This window comes from Ammospiza nelsoni, chromosome 20 (genome assembly GCF_027579445.1).
Source record: "Ammospiza nelsoni isolate bAmmNel1 chromosome 20, bAmmNel1.pri, whole genome shotgun sequence".
In the NCBI taxonomy this organism is placed as follows: Eukaryota; Metazoa; Chordata; class Aves; order Passeriformes; family Passerellidae; genus Ammospiza; species Ammospiza nelsoni.
Genome location: NC_080652.1, coordinates 8,378,607 through 8,396,735, shown reverse-complemented (window position 1 = coordinate 8,396,735; position 18,129 = coordinate 8,378,607). Strand labels below are relative to the sequence as shown.

At 48.3% G+C, this 18,129-nt stretch overlaps 1 protein-coding gene across 1 annotated transcript; it reads right to left on the bottom strand.

The window, feature by feature from the left end:
- Positions 1-77: 77 nt before the first annotated feature.
- On the bottom strand, positions 78-18,024 carry ADAMTS13 (ADAM metallopeptidase with thrombospondin type 1 motif 13). Its single transcript, XM_059486440.1, has 29 exons — positions 17,959-18,024; positions 17,612-17,678; positions 16,543-16,826; positions 16,262-16,403; positions 15,786-15,925; positions 15,142-15,225; positions 14,940-15,064; positions 14,531-14,677; positions 14,056-14,190; positions 13,404-13,554; positions 12,690-12,794; positions 12,140-12,291; positions 11,973-12,036; positions 11,335-11,461; positions 10,872-11,020; positions 9,419-9,539; positions 8,772-8,852; positions 8,329-8,510; positions 7,804-7,939; positions 6,102-6,231; positions 5,246-5,435; positions 4,889-5,006; positions 4,459-4,588; positions 3,420-3,624; positions 2,661-2,958; positions 2,054-2,200; positions 1,412-1,588; positions 905-1,089; positions 78-638 (listed from the first exon to the last, which is right to left on the bottom strand). The coding sequence occupies exons 1-29, from the start codon at positions 18,022-18,024 to the stop codon at positions 480-482; spliced, it is 4,197 nt and encodes a 1,398-aa protein (XP_059342423.1). The 3' UTR covers positions 78-479.
- Between the last annotated feature and the right edge of the window lie 105 nt (positions 18,025-18,129).

Below are 18,129 nucleotides of genomic sequence, written 5' to 3'. Positions count from 1 at the left end.
CATCTCCTTGTGCTGGCAGTTTATCCTCATCCACATCTCTGCCTTCTCTATTCCATTCCAGAACTTCACTGTGCCTCAGTTTTGAGGGGCATTTACACTGCAAGGGAGTGAATTTAATGGCTAAAACATTCCTTGTGCTGTACAGAGGTTTATACTGGAACACCAAGAAATCAAATGACTCTCCTAAAAGGTCCCACCACGTTACAGAGGCAGGACCCTGCCACACTCCAGTGCTCAAGTCACCTCCTGCAGACATGTGAAGTGCATTAATGCCAACTAAATCAGACAGAAAATCCATATGAGGAAGATTTGCTAAATATTTGGGGGTTACATGTGTTTTGTATGATCTTTATCAAGACTGAGATCCCAAAGGAGTCAGCAGACATTGCTCTTATTCAACAGATGAGGAAGCAAGAAGATTAAATGTGTGCTGTGAGCAGGCAGCAGTGACCAACTGGGCTTTTCTCAAGGCAGTCCTTTTATTTAGGCTCAATAGCATGATATTCAGCCCAGAAATGTGTTCTGTGATCCTTAACATTCTCATGGAATTCAATTTCAGCTTGGCTTCCTGTTGACTGCCAGAGGAACTGCTGCTTCCCATGGAACACCACTGTCCTCATGGTGCTGACATCTCGGACCTGCAGCAAGAAAAACCAAACCATTTTATCTCAGCAGGCTACACAAAAATACTGGAGACTTGCAGATTGGTCACTCAGGGAAAAGCTGTGCTACAAAGGTTAGAAGAAATACAGTAGAGATGAGAAATTTTCATTGCCATCAGAGATGGGAACACAACAGAGATCTGAGGCTCTGATTTGTGCATCTGTGCATCTGGGTGGAAATCTGTGATGGAGATGGGTTTGATCCCACCCTAATCATCCCCCTGGGGTTCCTGCCTCCTCACCAGGATGTAGTTGAAGTGAGTCTGGTTGCCCTCAGTGCCCAGGTCAGCGTTGAGGGCGCGGATGGAGATGCGCTGCCGCGGCGCCACCGTGATGAACGTCCGGCACACCACGCCCTGCCCCTCAGCAGGAACCTGCACAGGATTCACTATTTCACCCTGGGGGCCAAACAGCTGCTGGTCACAGTCTGGCAGGGCAAAGGGACAAGAGAAAATGGCTTAGAGAAGTATCCGGCATCTCCAAGGAAGAAATCTTAAATTAAACACAGGCAGAACAGTTTCTTTAGGGATTTTCAGCTGAGGACCTTCAAGCATCAGCAAATATCTGTGGGGGGTTTGCTTTAAAACAAAGGGGGAGTCCACAATTAAAACTGAATCCAACACTCCTCAGAAGAGCATTGTTAGCTGCTAAAATGAAGCAAGATTTCCATAGATTTCCATAAGCAACCACCATTCATGGAACTCTGTGGGCCTTAATCTAAAGCAAGAGCAAAGCTTTCAGTACTGTACCTTGGTAATATTTTTTGGTTGCAGTTCTGCTGTTGTACTGCAGAATGACCCCGTTTCCTGGCAGCACAACTCGCTGTTTCACAATCAGTGTGTTGGTTCTGGAATTTATCAGTGACAGAGGGAGCTTCCTGCAGCCTGTCCGCCACATCATTCGCCCAGAAAACAGCAGGATCTCACCTGGAACGGATGAGCACAGGGCCTAGAAACACTTTTCTTTCAAGTAAAAGCCAAAGTCTCTCTTAGACAGGTCTGGAATCAAGTAATTTCTGCATCTTGTTTCTATCTTATCAAAATCTGTCATGAGAACAGGCCAGTTAACTAATCTAACTGCTGATTCCAGCTAGAGGGTACATTAGTTTTATAACAGGTCAAAACAAGCAGATCTTTTAACCCCATAAGCTCCTTTCATCTCATGTTTACCAACAAAGCAGGTAAGAAACCACTGTTTGAGGGGAGGACAAGCAGCATCTTCACTTTGTTCCATCTGGCACCAACTTGGTGGAACAGAAAAACTCAGTAAAATGGTTTCAGAGATTACAGAGGCTCTGAGGCAGCCAGAGCTTCTCAAGGCAGCAGAAAAGTGCAGCTTGAGATGCAGCCTTGCCAAAGGGCCAGGCTGGAGCCCAGAGCTGCAGGCAGTACCTGCAGTGCAGTTGAGGGAGCTCTCCAAGATGGTCACTGAGATCTCCTCCCTCAGGGGACGCCCGATGGCCACCGTGCAGTCCCTGCTCTCCACGCCTGTCATGTTGATGATGCCAGTGGCATTGAGAAACAGGTTTCCACAGACACCTGGACAGCAGAGAAAGGTGAGAAACACACCCAGAAGGAACTGCAGGAAAATATCTCCCTTTGTGGCACAATGAACAGATAAGTTCACATATTCTGGGTAAAGCACAGGAAGAGTCACAGAGTCACAGAATTGGAAGGGACCCACAAAAGGATCATCAAAATCCAACTCCTGGCCCTTCACAGGACAGCCCCAGGAATCACACCATGTGCCTGAGAATGCTGTTTAAACACTCCCTGAAGCCTTGAGCTGCTGTCCCACAGGCTCCCAAGCCAGAAGAGTTTTGGGAAGCACAGGGAAGCGAGTCACTGTTCCTAGCTCAGGTAACATGGACGTGCTGGAACAGCAGGTTTTCCCTCCCAGCCAGATGCATTCCCTCCCATGCTCCTGTCCCTGTCTGGCAGCAAGATCCCCACAGCCCAGCTGCACACAAGAAGCTCCTTTTGGCCGTGTCCTCCTCACCTCCACTGGGCTTTGTCTGCTCCCAGGGCCCAGCAGACAGAGGCACACCCAGGTCCGTGTGTCTGTGCTCTGGGGCAGCTGCAGCTGTTGGCAGGTGTGTGGCTGGTGTCACTGAATGCAGCTGTGCCCCAGGGGACTGGGTCCCCCCCTGCTCAGGACAGGGTCCTGCAGAGCAGCCACGCACCACGATGGCCTTGGGGAAGTGCCGGCAGAAAAGGGGGTTCACGGGCTTGTGGGTCAGAGAGCTGAGGCAGAAATCCTGCCTGGTCTGAATGCCATTCCCACAGGATGTTGAGCACTGCAGAAGAACAAACCCAGATTTTTATCTCTGCATTCCAGGTGGTCTTTGGAAATAAATGCATTGATAAGTTCATACATGATCTGGGGGGGTTCACTGATGCTCTTTTACCAGTGCTCTTCTTCCATCAGCTATAAGATGCCCCCCCTTCCAGGGGACCTTCCAAACTATATATTTAAATTGCAGAACCACTTCCTAAAAAATCCCAAAATATCTGCATTCCAGGAGAAAACATGCCAAAACCATTTCTAGGCTGCAGCCAAAACTTGAGCTGAGGAAGGTGGGAAGCAAACCTACGGCTGCTAAACACAGGGCAGTGGAAAGGATGGAAAACACCCCTGGAAACAGTTTAGCATTTCTGTGGGAAGCCAACAGACAAGGCAAAAGTTGTTATTTCTCCCCTGCAGCCTCCAGGGAAGGGAAGAGGTGGAAAATTTCTGCATCTGAAGGGGAGCAGGTACCTCTGACCACTCGCTGAAGCTCCACTCGTAAGAGCACATGCGGATGACACAGGGGACACTGGTGAGGGGCTTCTCTGCCACAGGGCACAAATGTTCCTCCTGCAACACCTCCTGGCCATGCAGAGTCTGCACACAGGTGACCAGCTGCACTGCCAAGCCCAGCCCACAGCTGGAGGAGCAGGGCCCAGCTGGGGTTACCTTCCACCTGACAGGGCAGGGAGGACAAAAAGTGAGTTAGGGATGAATCCCCACCCTGTCTCTCACTGCAGAAAAGGCACTGCAGCTCCCTCACCCTTCCTCCTTCTTCATCCTCTGCCTCACATGGTCTGTGGGGCTTGGAATGCAGCCTGGAGCAGGTTTGGAGTTGGATACAGAGGGCATTCCCATTTTGCCAGGAGCCCACAGATTTCAAATGCACACTGAATCTTACTCTGCATCCATCACTGCCCTCCCCAGAGTGACACACACAGGCTTAACTGCAGAAACAATCTTATCTCCCTCCAAAACACACACACCACTGAACTCTCAGATCAGGATCAGACCCAGAGGCCCTGGGAGTGGCATCCTGTAACAAAAGTTCCAGTAGCTTTCCAGTCCCACAGCAAATAGGGCAGGGCAAGCTCACCACAAATCCTAAGGAAAGCGCAATGCATTTTCTTCAGTTTTCAGAGCAGCTGTTCCAGATTCTGAGAGAATTTAATTCTTGCTACTTTCCTTGATGTTCTGTGGAAAGTGCACAGCTGGCAAATGTGTCACCACCTTTTGCAGCTGTAGATTTGTTCCTGCTTCCCCAGAGTAATAAGGGATTGAGAGGTTTTCAGTTTTCCTCTGAGAACTGCACTGATTTCTGTCTGAGATGTACCAGCCCAGGAAAGACTCTGAGTTTGCTGACTATGGAGCAGTGCTACAGCTTTTGCAGCTGGCTGTGCTTCCAAAGAAGGGAAGAGCAGCCTAAATCCTTCCTTTACCATGTCCCTGCAGACAGAGAGAGAAAGGAAGGACCCCTCACTGTCTCATTGTCACCTGGTAACTGATTTACCTTGGTGGGCAGGGGTTGAGCTCACAGACTTCCACCCTGCTCTCTGGCTTTGGCACTGGCTGACAGTTTTCCTCCTGGGTTTCTTCTTTGGTGTCAAAAGCCACACAAACATAATGCAGCTGAGTCTTACCTAGGAAGGGAAGCAATCTGTGTGGTTTGGATGCAAGGGTTGAAAATAGGTCAGAAGTGTCCCATCTGTGTGTACAAAACAAGCAAACTCTGCCCAAGGCATGGCACTCTCACTGCACTCATCCCCCAGCTCTGAAACACAGCCAGACCACCCTCCAATTATTCTGTTCCAAAAAATCTGTGATCACAGCTACTCTTGGAACTGTAGAGGGGGAAAGACCAGCAGGGCCCCGAGGTTCCCAGGCACAGAACTCACACCTACAGCCAAGCAACATTTCCCTGCAGCACAGAAAGGCCTCACCTCTACCACAGGAGACAGAACACTCCCCAGCTACAGGGCTCCAGACATACACAGTCTGATTTTCCAGCTGGACATGCCCAAGTGGCTCCAGAGGCTGAAGTAAGTGTGCATCTTCCTCCTCAGAACAGAGCAAAAAACAGCTGCCCTAAACAAACCACCATGATGAACTGAGGGATCCAGCAGCCCAATTAAAGAGGGATGGAGCTGTCTAAAGTGACAGGATGAGCTTTTAACTGGGCACAGCAGTGGTGTAAACCACCCTCCAGGCTCCAGGAGTAAGCTGGTGGTTCTTAACTGGTGGATTAAAAGTGCAAAGCTCCCAGTGAGGTTCCTGCAAAGCCAAACCAGCAAACTCACTTTGTCCCAGCCCAAAGGGCAGACATTGACCACACATGGCACAAGGGAGAGGGGTTTTTCCTCTGCTGGGCACAGGCTGTCATCCACCACAGTCTCCAGGCCATCATGGAACTGCACACAGGTCAGGTTCTGCTGGGCAACTCCAGTCCCACACACAGCAGAGCATTCATCTCTCTGAGACATCTTCCACCTAAATGGAGGCAGCTGCATCACCCCATCTCCCATCTGCATCAGGGGGGTTTATTACTCAGGCCACTGCTTATAGAAATGGGGCATGCAGAGTATTCAGCTTCTCTGTTTCCAAAGCCTTGTCTGGATGTGACTGAGAGGACAGTTTAAGTCCTTTCAAGGACTAAAAGCACCTAAGCTATAGACTAGAGGTCACAGTGCAATCACTTTTTATTGAACACCAAAAGGTCTCTGAGGGCAATGTCTGGGCAGGCTTGGCCCTTGCTCCTCCTTCCCAAATAATCAGCACGAGGATCAACCCTCTTTGTTGGCACCATCTTGGAAAGGATGTGAGAGGCATTTCTTCTGGATATACCCTTAAATCCCTGAAATATCTTCATTTAGCAGATTACTGTAAAATATTGAAGAACTATTTCCCATTCCTTCAGCTGACATCTCAATTATGTCACAGGACCAGGAAAGACAGAACATGGTTTGGGATCTGCTACCCCATTATAATTAGGAAAAAACAACTTCCTTATCTTTTTGTTTTGTTTTGTTTTGTTGTGGTTTGTTGTTGTTGGTTTGGTTTGGTTTGGTTTTTTTGGCCTTGACAACACAAATACAGAGCCTGGGTTAAGTGGCAGAGCAAAGCAAGAATTGAGGAATTCCTCCCAGGAACACCAACCTGTAGAGGCACGGCTCCATGGCACAGGGCTTGTGCTCTGGGAGGGGCTGTGGCAGCTCCTGACACTTCTGATCCTCTGTCACTTCATTCTTGGTCTGATCAAAGCACACATGAGCCACTGGCTGCACCCCTGGGACACAAAGGAAAAAGGAATTAAATTTATAAGTGAGCAGCTCCCCTCTGTTATGGAAGGAAGATGCAGTGATTTTGCTTTACTTGATCACCTGGGTAAGAAAATGGGCTGTGTGGGAATTCAGACTTCCTTTAAACACACAAACTCCTTCTTTGTGATATAATCTCCCTCAAGAGTTTTAAAGTGATTTGCCAGGGTGAGCACCCCAGCAGGGAGAAGTCTGATTGATAACCCACTGCCAAAATGGAAAGGTTGCTCTAAACTGGCTGCTTGAAAGAACAAAGATATCAATCATAATTTGGAATAATTTATTTCTAATGATCTGACTGATGAGGGACAGCAAAATAAGCTCTAGGAGGGAGCTGGTTTGAAATGCCATTGTATAGAAGTGACCAGGTAATATCATCACACAGCCCTTGTGCTCAAACAGCACCAACCTCCCCAAATGCATCAGCAGCAGCCAAACCAGAGGCACTGGGACAGAAACTGGAGATTTCCAGTGCCTGCAGCAGGCAAGGAATGAAATATTCATAAGCTACAGCTCTAGAGAAGATTTTTAACAATAATGAACATAAAAAGCAAAGCAGATGAAAAGTCAAACTCAAAGAAATTACAAGCAAAGCTAAAAGGAGTCTCCTTACAGTGAATGGGCTACAAGGAGAGCCAGGCATTCCTGAATCTCAAGCACCATGACCCTGAGCACTAAATGCCCAGAATCCATCAGCAGCTTTATCTTTGCTCTACCCTCCTTGTTTTCAAATAAAGACCATTGCTGAGGAGGGCCTGGGCATCACTTTCAGCTCTCAAGGTGCAATTTCAGCCCAGATTCCCAACTTTCTGTTATTTTAAGTCCCAAGTTTCTCATTCTTTTTTCTGTTTGTGGCTGCATTAGCTGGAGGCTCTGGAGCATTTCGAGCTCTTTACTTCAGGGTTTCAGCAATCACTTCACCTGGGGGATTTGCTGGAGAAAAGCTCTCCAGGCATAACTAGTTGTGTAGATTGACTTCCATAAATATTCATTAATGCATTTTCTAAATCCTTGTCACAGAAGTCTTGAGAGGCCTGACAGTGTCATCTGAATTATCTGGTAAACAGGATGTCAGGCCATCTATCAGAGTGAGCTGTTACAATCTGCATTATGATTCCTTCAGGGAGACAGAAAGGATTAGCCATGGCACAGGAATAGAATTCAAAGAAGGAAGTTTCATAATTAGCTCTGAGGCTTTAGTGAGACACCAGATACCCCTTTGGTCTCAGACTTCTGATGTTTAGCCAACTTCAAATTACAGTCTTCAGTAACTTTGAAAAATCTGAGAAAATTATTTAGTCTTAAAACCAAGGGTTCAGTTCAGACCTATTTAAAAATCCTCTTTGTGATCAAACATTTTCAGTATCATTTTGATGATTCAGCTCATTTGCTGATTAGTTAATTTAATTCAAAAGCTCCAGCACTTTTTTCTTTGGTTCAGTTAAACACTAGCAATCATTTCCAGCAATCTGCTTTGAAATTCAGTTCAGACCAAAGAAGAAGTCTCCATAAAAAGTCAGGACTGAGTCCTGCTGCCTCACCTTCCCCACAGGTCACTGAACATGGGCCCTGCTGAGGAACCCACAGATAGCTCAGGCTCTCCTTGGGGACAAAGTAGCTGAAGGTGATGTCAGGGTTGGTGGCATTGCCATATTCTTTTGTGTACCTCCTGTAGACCTGGGGAAGGAAAAACTGGTCAGTGCAGAAGAAAACTTGGATTTATTTCTTAGAATAGAGGTAAGAGAAGCCAGTCTCCCTTCTTTCCATCCAATCCTGAGCCTCACTGCAGTGCCTCAGTCCCACCCTGTCAATTCCGGGCACTGAAAGTCAATAAGCCAAGCAGAAGGTTTAACTCAGCGTGCTTTTCCCCACACAATCACCCCCAGTGCCAACCCCCAGCCATTCCCAAGTGCAGCAATCCCATCACTCTTCAGTGAACACCATCTCCCCTGGCCTTGGACACTGAGTTACCTGAATCCACCACACCTGGATTCTGTGGGCAGCAAAGCCACCCACACCAGGCCACTTCTGACTGGCCCCCTTCCAACTCTGCTGCTTAAATTCACCTGTATTTCAATTTCTTCCTGTGTTGGCCCATCCACATGGATTTCCTCCAGGCTTGGCAGGTTGTCCTGGGTGAGAAACACTTGGTATTTGATCTGCTTGTCCTCCAGAACTGATGGGTAGGTGACATTCAGTGAGATTTTTCCTTTTCCAGCCACCACGTACTCTCCTTTAACCTTCACAGCTGCAGAATCCAGAGGAGCAGTGAGGTTAAGAGTGAGGTTATGAGACATGATGTGGTCACCAGGGTCCCCTGGTGCTGGCTGCCCACTTGGTAGGAACCAGTTTGATCCAAGTTTGGCATCCCATGGAGCGTGGCTCCTACAGCTTCCCACTGGAGAGCATCCCACAAGCAAAATGCAGCACCAAAAATTCAATTTCTTTGTTTGCACCAGCTCCTTTCAGCCCTGCCTGTATCCCCTCCTCTCCTTTTCATTCCACTCACCCAGGTGTGTGAAGAGAGGCTTCCTGTTGGTGACATGGACTGAGGTGGTGTTGTAGGGCAGGGACAGAAATGTCACATACTCTGGAAGGGTGGAAAGGAGAAAGATGTGGTTACCTTCCATCACTGAAGCTCTGTGGAAAAGGATGGGGCTTGCAGCTCTGCTAAATTCACCCTGGCCCTGCTCCTTGCCCTGAACACAGTGATGGTGACACAGCAAACACAGCTGAGCTGCATCCTGTGTCCTCTTCTCACATTTCTTTGGTTCTTTTTAGGTTCTCTGCTAAGATCTCTACATGAGACTGAAAGAGCCAGACCAGCTCCCAAATTTAACAAATCAGGAAGCATGGACAACACTCTCAGGACATGGTGGGATTGGTGAACAGGGCCAGGAGCTGAACCCAATGATCCTTGTGGATCCCTTGGGATATTTATGATTCTGTGACCTGATATCACCCCAGCTCCCAACAATTTATGGGACTTCCCAAACAGTTACATTTCTGACCCACATCCAGAGAATTATGACAAAAAAAAGGCATTCTGCCCACCTCCCAAAATCCATCTCCATACCCTCCATAAAATAAAACCAAGAAGAAGTAGAAGGGAGAAGATTTGGGACACTGACTGCACTGAGGGGGAGGACTACACACCTTTAGCTTTCCCTTCTGTGTAGGCTCCACTCACTTGGGTGCAGGTGGAGTTGTCACCCCCACAGACCTTGCAGGGATCCATGGCCTTCCTGGAGCCCATCTGGCCATCACACCCAAATGCCTGAGCAGAGGGGAGAGTCTGTCAGCCTGGCCTGTTCTGAGAAAACAAGTGAGCAAAAGCAACATTCCTGAGCTCCTGAAACTGCCCTTTCCATCTGGAATCTGCATTTAGGAACACAATAAAGGAAAAGATGTGTTTGTACCTACAGATGCCACTGAGCAGCATGTGCAAAGCCAGGGACTGGGAGGTCTTAGCTGAGAGCACAACTCTCAGAAACTGTGACATTTTCTTTCCCATAAGAAGCAGCCCAAAAAATCTCTCCTGTGACCTAAACCCAAAACTCTGTGCTCTCTTCTATGAACTCTTTCTGGAGGAGAGAGGAAGGGAGGGAAAAACAAAAGCCCAAGAGGACAGTAAACATGAATGGCAGGGTCTAAAGGAATCTTTAGCTCCCCAGACTCCACAGCCAAACCTAGCTCACATCACTTCAGTGCCATGGAACTCAGAAGAGAGATTCTATCCCCATTCCCACGAACAAGACTAATTTATACAAAGCTACAGGAGGATCTCAGCAGGCTTAACAGCAAAACACGTGCAACTGCTGAATTTATGCTGCAGCCACTGATCCCAGGCTTTGGAAGCTGCCATAACATGCATATTTATCACTGCTGCCAATGAAAGAGCCAAAATCAGAACAGGTTGTACCTACACCCTCTGCTGTTCATGGGGGGAAACACTTCACAAAACATGGTGATAATGAGAAAACCATAAAATTTACAAGGAGTATTCTGGGAATGTAAAGAAACAACAGAAAACATCCAGCCGGGTCAGCAGTGAGCAGTTCCTAAAATGCAGACAGCGCGGGGGAGTTGGATCCAAGGTCATCAGGAAAGAATGCCTTCCTCAGGTCCAACCCAGGGAAAAACTCCAGAAATCAGACTGCAGTTTTGATCAGCAATACTCCAAAAATCAATCTGTTGATCTGTGATGCTCAGGCTTTGCTTCTTATCTTGCCACTGACTCAGTGATTCAAATAATGGAACTTCCCTCCAATACAGTCAGCGTTTTATGGGGCTAATTACAGCAGGCAAGCTGAGCAGCTAATGATGTTTCCTCCACCAACACATAAACCAATTGCTTCTTGGATTAGGGATGAATAGCCCTGTGTGTTTACTGCATAATTAGCTGAATGTCTTATCTAGAGGGCATTGGATGCACAGACAGAACAGGAGATTTTTTGGACTCCATCCAACACACCAAGAACAAAACTCTCCTCTGAGAAGAGCTCACTCTGTTGTTTGGGACACTGTGGTTTTTCCTAGCATGATTTCCCCTGGTTCCTGTGGTACAGATCACCTGCAAGGGGCTCACCTGGACTCCCCAGTCACTTACTCTGCATCTCCCCATGACACACAGATGGAGATCCCCGTGGTGCTCTGTGTCATCCTGCTCACACCTGGTTCCATCCAGGAAATTGTCCCCACGGCTCACCATGAACTCCTTGCCCACAGCCCTGCACATGTGCTTGCAGAGCAGGTCTCCTGGAGCAGGCAGGCACAAGGAAGGAGTTACTCTTTCAGGAAGGCACAGGGCTGCTCATCAAGCAATGGGAAAAAACCCAGAGAAGTTGTGGACTCCCATCCCTGGAAGTGTCCAAGCCCAGGTTGGATGGGGTTTGGAGCAACCTGGGAGAGTGGAAGGTTCTAAGGTCCCTCCCAACCCACACCATTCTGGGATTCTATGATCTCTCAGAAAGCACCCAAGTTTCATGTGAAAACTAAAACTCTCAGTGAAACTTTTCATTGCAAAGTTCAGAAGTCCATGAGCACAAACTGAGGTTCTGGACATTCCTTACCCTTGGCAAAGCCAACAGCAGAGGTCCAGGTATAAAAGGATGGTGTCTCTACATCAAGATACAGTGGCTTTAAATTTGTTGCTGCACATTGTTCAGCCATGAAGTCCTGCTGGGTGATCAGACAGGCCTGGATCCCAGAGAGATAATTGTGTAAGGAAAGGAAGTGACTGAGCACTGACATTTAACCCTCTAGCTAAAGGCAAAATGCAGTGCCTGGTGATTGAAACACCCAAACAACTGCAAAGAAAGAAAACCACTTTAAAGGAAGGCTGCAGGATATGCAGGGAATTGTGCTTGGAAGCTGATATCTTTGCAATTTATAAAAATAAATAGATAAGGAAAACAGGAACAATACAAGAAAGCCCATCTGAAGAAAACCGTCATTGTGAGTCACCATTTTCTCAGCACCTGTCCTGCTATGGGGCATAGAGAAAATGCTTCATTACATGTGAACAATGCTATTAAATAATCCTGCTGCCTTCCATGGCACAAATACCTCTCCTGCTGTCAGACAGATGGAGCCTGTACACCAGATCTTTACCAGAGCAGTCAGCTGTGGGAAGGACAGTCACAAAACACCCATCCCTCAAAGGGTTCCACAGTGAGACAAAAGTTCAGAAGCTGCTGAGCTCCATTACCTGTGTATTGCACATCTCTGCTTGCACGCTGGCACCGTGGCACTGCTGCCCCCCAAAAGCAGGCCTGGAAATGACAGAATTCCTCAACAGAGGCAGCAAGGAAGAGGAAAGCAAAGAGGAAGACTCATCCCCGAGGCCCTGAGCACAGACAGGTGCCCACATCTCACCTGGGGTTGTTACAGAAGCGCTGCCTCAGCACCACCCCCCCGCCACAGCTGCGGGAGCAGGGGGACACGGGGCTCCAGGCAGACCAGTGCCCATGGACCACAGCCATGGGGTTCAGTTCCTCCAGAGAGCTGCACTGACCCTTGGAGCACCACTAGGAGCAAGAACACGGCAGGGCTGGGATCTAAAAGGTTGGCACAACTCCCTGTCTTTGGCAGGCCAGTAACAGAGTCCCAAGGTTAATGAGGCACCTTCTGACAAGAGGCTGAAGAGTCCCCTTCCTAATTAGGGCCTAACATCAGGCTGGGGTCAAAGCAAAGAGCACACCAGTAGAAGGACTGCTCAGATATCTGTCTATATAACTGCAAAGGAACTCCAGAGATAAAGACAAGGTGGAAAGGCAAAAATCAGGACATAATGGTACCAGTTTAGGACTGGTGTCAGCTCCCTGGCCAAGGGACAGTGAGTGGCAGGTACCTTCCAGACACTGACAGGGCTTTGCTGTCTGAGCCCCACAGCCTCCACACCCAGTCCTGGTGGGAGCCTCCTTACCTTGTTGATCCCACACTCAGTCCCATCCAGGAGGGGCACCAGAAGCCGAGTACAGCTGGATTTGTCTGCTGGATGTACATGGCATGAGAGAACTTTACAGATGTCCTGGTGTGACAAGAAAATCAGGGAGTTCAGAGAGCCAGGCTCAACAACACAGTCCTAAAAGTCTAGAGAGGGCATGTCCCAGGTTTTCTCCCAGACACCCAACAATGCAAGTTCCTTCATTTTTCCTGCTGTGGGCAAGTCAAAAGATCCTCACTGTAGTGATCACCAGCTGTAATGCTGGAAGTTGATCAACTGAAGCAATTAAAGTTTCACCCACCTTAGTGTTTCCTCATTAACAAAACATGTCCAGATGGCAGCTATTAAACACGCTGTGCTTCCCAGACAAAGGGATTTGGGCCGTGGCAGGGAAGCTGGAGGAATCCAATGAACAGAAATTCCCCAAGGCAGGATCCTGAGTGGGTGCACCCAGCACTGCCAGCTGTGCACAACAGCACCAAACAGCAAACTTTACAGGAGATGTATGTGGAGGAAGGAGGTGATGAAGAAAAGGGAAACATTTTGAAAGCTTTGCCAAGAAATCTGTGAAAAGGTGCAGAAAAGCACCTTGGATCCCTTCAGAATAAAAATGCTGCCAGCCAGCTCTCCCAGATTTTGGCTCCTGAACATTTCCCAGCTGCCCTTAGCAAGACAAACAAACTTTCTACCTACAACATTGGTGTCAGCAAAGGTGCAAGCTGTGGCCACACTCCCAAAGGCAATTTTACACTGCTCATCTGCTCCGTAGTACAAGCCAGGCTTCCACCCCGGGATGCTGCCGTCCATGGCCGGCAGGTCATTCAAGCAGCTTGTTTGGCCTGTACTGATAGAAACATGAGGAATAACACTTTCCCAGCTGTGGGTAGTGAGGACAAGGACATGTTTGCAGACTTGTGCTGAGTTTCACTCTGGGAGTTGGCTGCTGCTTTCCCAGACAACACATGCTCGCTGTGGGCTGGGATGGATTTAGTTGCAGCAGCTGCCTGGAGATGCTTACAGTTCCCTGGTGCTGGAGTTTTATCCCATTCCTGTCCTGCACCCAGCCAGCACAGCCTGCAGTGCCTGGATGCTCTGATGTTGTAAATAAAATGTGCAGGCTGAGCCAGTGTCTGAGAAATCCAACCCAGCCCAGGCACGTCAGGCACCAACCAAAGCCACTTCCAGCAACGTGAAGCAAAAACTGGGTTTAACCTCAGCAACAAGTGCTAAGAAATAAACAAACCCCAAGTTTTTCACTGTTCCTCATTTTTCAATAAACTTTTTTATTCTTTGAGTTTTTCTCTCCTAAGCTCCCAGCATAGGGAGAACTCAACCATTCCCTTACCTGACAAGGGCCAGGAACTGCTCCCGGCTGCAGGGAGACCAGGTGAGATCGATGCTGTTGTGGTTTCTTGCTGAGCCCATGATGTAACCACTGCTGCTGCACAGATTCCCCTCTCCATCGTGGGCAATGCCAAGGCTGCAACAGAAGCAGCACAGAGCCCTGAGAAGAGGAAACCCAGAGGCTGGAGCCTCCCTTCTCTAAGCAAGCACTGAGCTCCCTCTGCAGCCCTTCCTTCTCCTGTTGTCACAAAGGGTTTCTCTCCTCTTTGCAGCTTCTAATTGTCACAGGACATGCAGGAATGCAAGAAATGCAAGGTACTCTCTCCAAAATAATCCATTATGATGATCAAAAGGGTTAGAATAATCCATGGGGAATTCCCTTTTATGTCAAGAGGCGCTTTGTCTTCTTTCCTAAACTGGAGGATGTTTTTACCTGAATAAAACCTGCTGGGCTGCTCTGGCAGTTTCCCACTGACCTGTGCCCAATCTCATGGGCTATGGTGACTCCAAGGTCAAAGCCAGTGTCCTGGGTAATGACACAGCTCCAGAAGGAGGAGCAGACTCCCCCTAACTGAGTCACCCCACGAAGTTCCTTGTTCCCATCAGGCAACTCCAGGTCAAACCTAAAGTAAGGGAGACATAAAGAGGAAAGAGCAAAGAACCCCCACAGCTAAAAAAGCCAGGTCTAGACATTCAGTTGAATTTATCTGAGCTTTCCTGGTCTAGCTTTGCCAGCCATCTAACATTTCTTTTGACACCAGTGCCCACTGCTCAAATTTTAAGATGATTCCACGTTAAAAAATCCAAACAATCCTCAGAAAGCAGAACTGAATAAAACGACCTAACCCAATTTCCCAGTCCCTCCCAGGGCAGGGAGCTCAGCACCTGGTGATGTAGAGGACAATGTCAGCGTGCTGGGGGTCAGAGTCGTTCTGGGGGTTCACCTTCTTGCTCCACTCACAGACGCTGATGAGGGAGGAGGTGATGTTGGTGGTGATGTTCACCTCCGCCTGGAGGGAAGGCACGTGTTGGCACATTCCAAACAGCCTGGAGCTTGGGCAAGCCTCAAACACAGCCCTCCCCTTACCTCTGGCTCCCTCAAAACCAGCATTTGCATCAGGTGAACTCTGAAATGAGCCCCCAGTGAGGCATCTCTGAGCAGCTCTGCTCCCTGAGAAGAGACAGAAAGGATTCAATAAACAGGGGGCCTTGGGGAGCCCCACTCCCTGCTCCCAAAAACTGGGCTGCACTCACTACAACACTAACATATGCATTACAAATGTGAATAAATCTGTCAAGAGATAGGAAGTGGTTGGATTTGTCAGACACTCTGAAGCAGAGAGAAGAATCTGCATGAAAAGTCTCATAGGGTAGAGTGAATGCTAAAGACTTTTCTGCAGTACACACTGAGAAAAATTCTTAATAGTAGCAAAAAGAGACATGAAAATTCTGCAACAGAAATAAAAGTGAAGTGTAAAATATAAAATGGATTCAGTGGATTTAGCTCAATCCCAGGGTGAGAAAACTCTTTACCTGTGTTGCAACATTAGTAATGAAATCAAGAGCTACATTTTCTATGTGGGTTTTAAATCCTCTAAGGTTTCCTTTTACTCCTTGTACAAGGGAATTTGGGGGATTTCATGCCCAGGGAAGCACAGGGGAATGCCCTGCACATGAGCTCTGTACCAGGCACAGGTGACCCCAACCACCCTGGGGGACAGAGGCACTCACAATGTTCAGGTTGGCCAGGATGTAACGTTCTGTGTCCTCTTTGTGGTACAAGTAAACATCTGGCCCTGCCACCACCATCAGCTCCAGATGTTTGACAGCTGCCTCAGCCCTCTTGTGCAGGCGAGGAGGAGCCCACCCTGCTGGACAGCAGAGGGACACCAGGAGGTTCAAATGCACCATAAAGCTCCTACAGACCCACTCCCTCTCCCCCAAGGCTGCAATAACTCAGCTGCAAGTCCACTTTTCTAGGGGTTTGCTCAGTTTTCCCACTTCTGGTGGTGTCTTTCAGCTGCCAGCAGCTTTAGCATCACACCTGTGCCATCAAAATAACAACCAGCCACCTCAGACACACCGGGCACACCTCGGTGAGGTGAGGAACATTGTCAGGTCTACTCCAGTATTTGTAAACATCAATTTTCCCTCTGAGCTCATGGAAGCAATGCTCCAGGAGACAACTTTTCCAGCAGGGCTGTTACCTCTGGTTGGTTTTGCCTCTCTTGCAGCACTTTTGAAGAGGATGTGGGGGCTGGAGAAGCCGAGGTCCTTCAGCAGAGCCACATCTTTGCTCCTGACTGGCCTGATGTGAATCCTCTCCTCACCCACGGTGACCACTCCTTGCTGAAGCAGATAAAATTCCACCTCTGAGTTACTCCTAAGATATTTGCTATCCATGAGGATGGCAGGGATTTATTCAGTGGGTGGTTCACACATGTTTGGTGTGAAGGAAGCTGTCACCCCGTTTCCTGCTCATACTCACCAGCTGCCCTTCACAGAAAGTGACTCTGCTGCTGGCCCCAGGAGGCTGCAGGGCTTTCCCACCTGCAAAGCAGCTCCCTGGGAATCTCCTCAGTAAAACAAAGGAAGAGTTCACCACCTGGCTGCTCACAAAGGAGGAGGAAAGGAGGGCATGGTCCTCAAGGAATTCAAAGGCATAGAGCTGCCCCCAGGCCTGGATGGAGCAGTGCTGGACCCGACAGGGCCTCAGCCCAAAATGTTCTTCTTGACAAGGGCAAGCTGGCTCAGCCACAACAAATTCAGGTACTGAAAGAAATGAAACAAGAGCAGAACAAGGGGAGCAGTTATGAGGAAGGTTGATACACAAAATCCCAATGTAAGGTCTATTTCCCCAGGAAAAATACCCTAAAAATGACAGCTGTGACCTCTTGGGTTCGTGGTGCCAACAGCCAGAGAATTTCTGTGCTTTTGTGTATTCCAAAGTGAGGATAATCTGACTGGGAACACACAACAAAAACTGGCACCGAATTTATTGGAGCTTATGCTCTCTCAATAAGGAGAACAGTTCATCTAAAAAAGGCTGAGACAGTTTTGTTCCTGCAGATTTTAACTGTTACTGAGTGGGAATTATCATGATGCAAAGACACTGGGATGAGCACTAGGTGAACTCACAAGGAGACAACACCCTTCCTTCAGGGATTTGAGACTTCAAAACATCTTTATTCTGAACTATCATCAATCCAGAACCAGAATTCAAATTTGTTTGTGCATTTATTAAAGATAATCATAACAATTAACAAGTATTTAAGATTACCCTTAGTCTAAAGCTTTTTTCAGAAGAAAAACACCGATACAGAGAATGGGGACTGAGCAGAAATGTGCAAAGAGGTTGAGCAGATCTGAAGCTCTGACACATCTCTCCATCCACTCACACTGAAACCCAGATTGTCTCACTTGCACTGGGACTCAGAAACACCAAAAGCTGCTAATTTCAGGGGTTGTTAATCAGTGTTTTCTGCACTGCCAGCCACACAGGGTAAAACCCAATGGCCAGATGTGCTCTAAACCGAGGGACACTGAGCCCGGCATACCATCAGCCACTGAGCTGCTTCCAAAGTAAGATACAACATCTCCCGCATCCAGAGCGCCCAAGAATTTCTGCAAGAGGAAGAAGAAGAGCAAAAACAAATGGACACGAAGCTCTCCCTTCGCTGGAAGGAACGCCAGCAAACAGCTCAGCAGCCCCGGTGCCAAACCCTCATGGCTGAGCAGGGGCTGCACAAAGGAGGGAGTAGCTTTATCTTCGTGATTAGCGAGCTCGGACAGAGTTTGGCTTAGAACCGCGTCGTCTCCTCTTCTTTTTCTTTTTTTTTTTTTTTTAGCTTTTCTTAGAAGGCGGGCAGCGTTCCTGGAAGGGCCGTTGCGAGGTCAGACTCACCTCAGGGAGCCAGCACAGCCCCAGCGGGAGCACGGCGAGCGCCCGCAGCGCCAAGCTGACGGCCATGCCGGACAGACCGAGCTCTCCCAGCCGAGCACCGAGAGCTTTCGGCCCGGGGCCTCACGTGGAGCGGAAGGGAAGAGCAGAAAGAGCAGAAGCAGCGTTTGTTTG

Bases quoted from the DNA above. Each gene is read 5' to 3' on its own strand.
- ADAMTS13 (XM_059486440.1), bottom strand. From the start codon at position 18,024: ATGGCCGTCAGCTTGGCGCTGCGGGCGCTCGCCGTGCTCCCGCTGGGG. The intron at 9,540-10,871 runs GTAAGTGACTGG...CCCTCTGCTCAG, and splicing joins GTGTCATGGGGAGATGCAGA to GCATTTGGGTGTGATGGCCA. The intron at 3,625-4,458 runs GTAAATCAGTTA...CTGCCCTGTCAG, and splicing joins CTCAACCCCTGCCCACCAAG to GTGGAAGGTAACCCCAGCTG.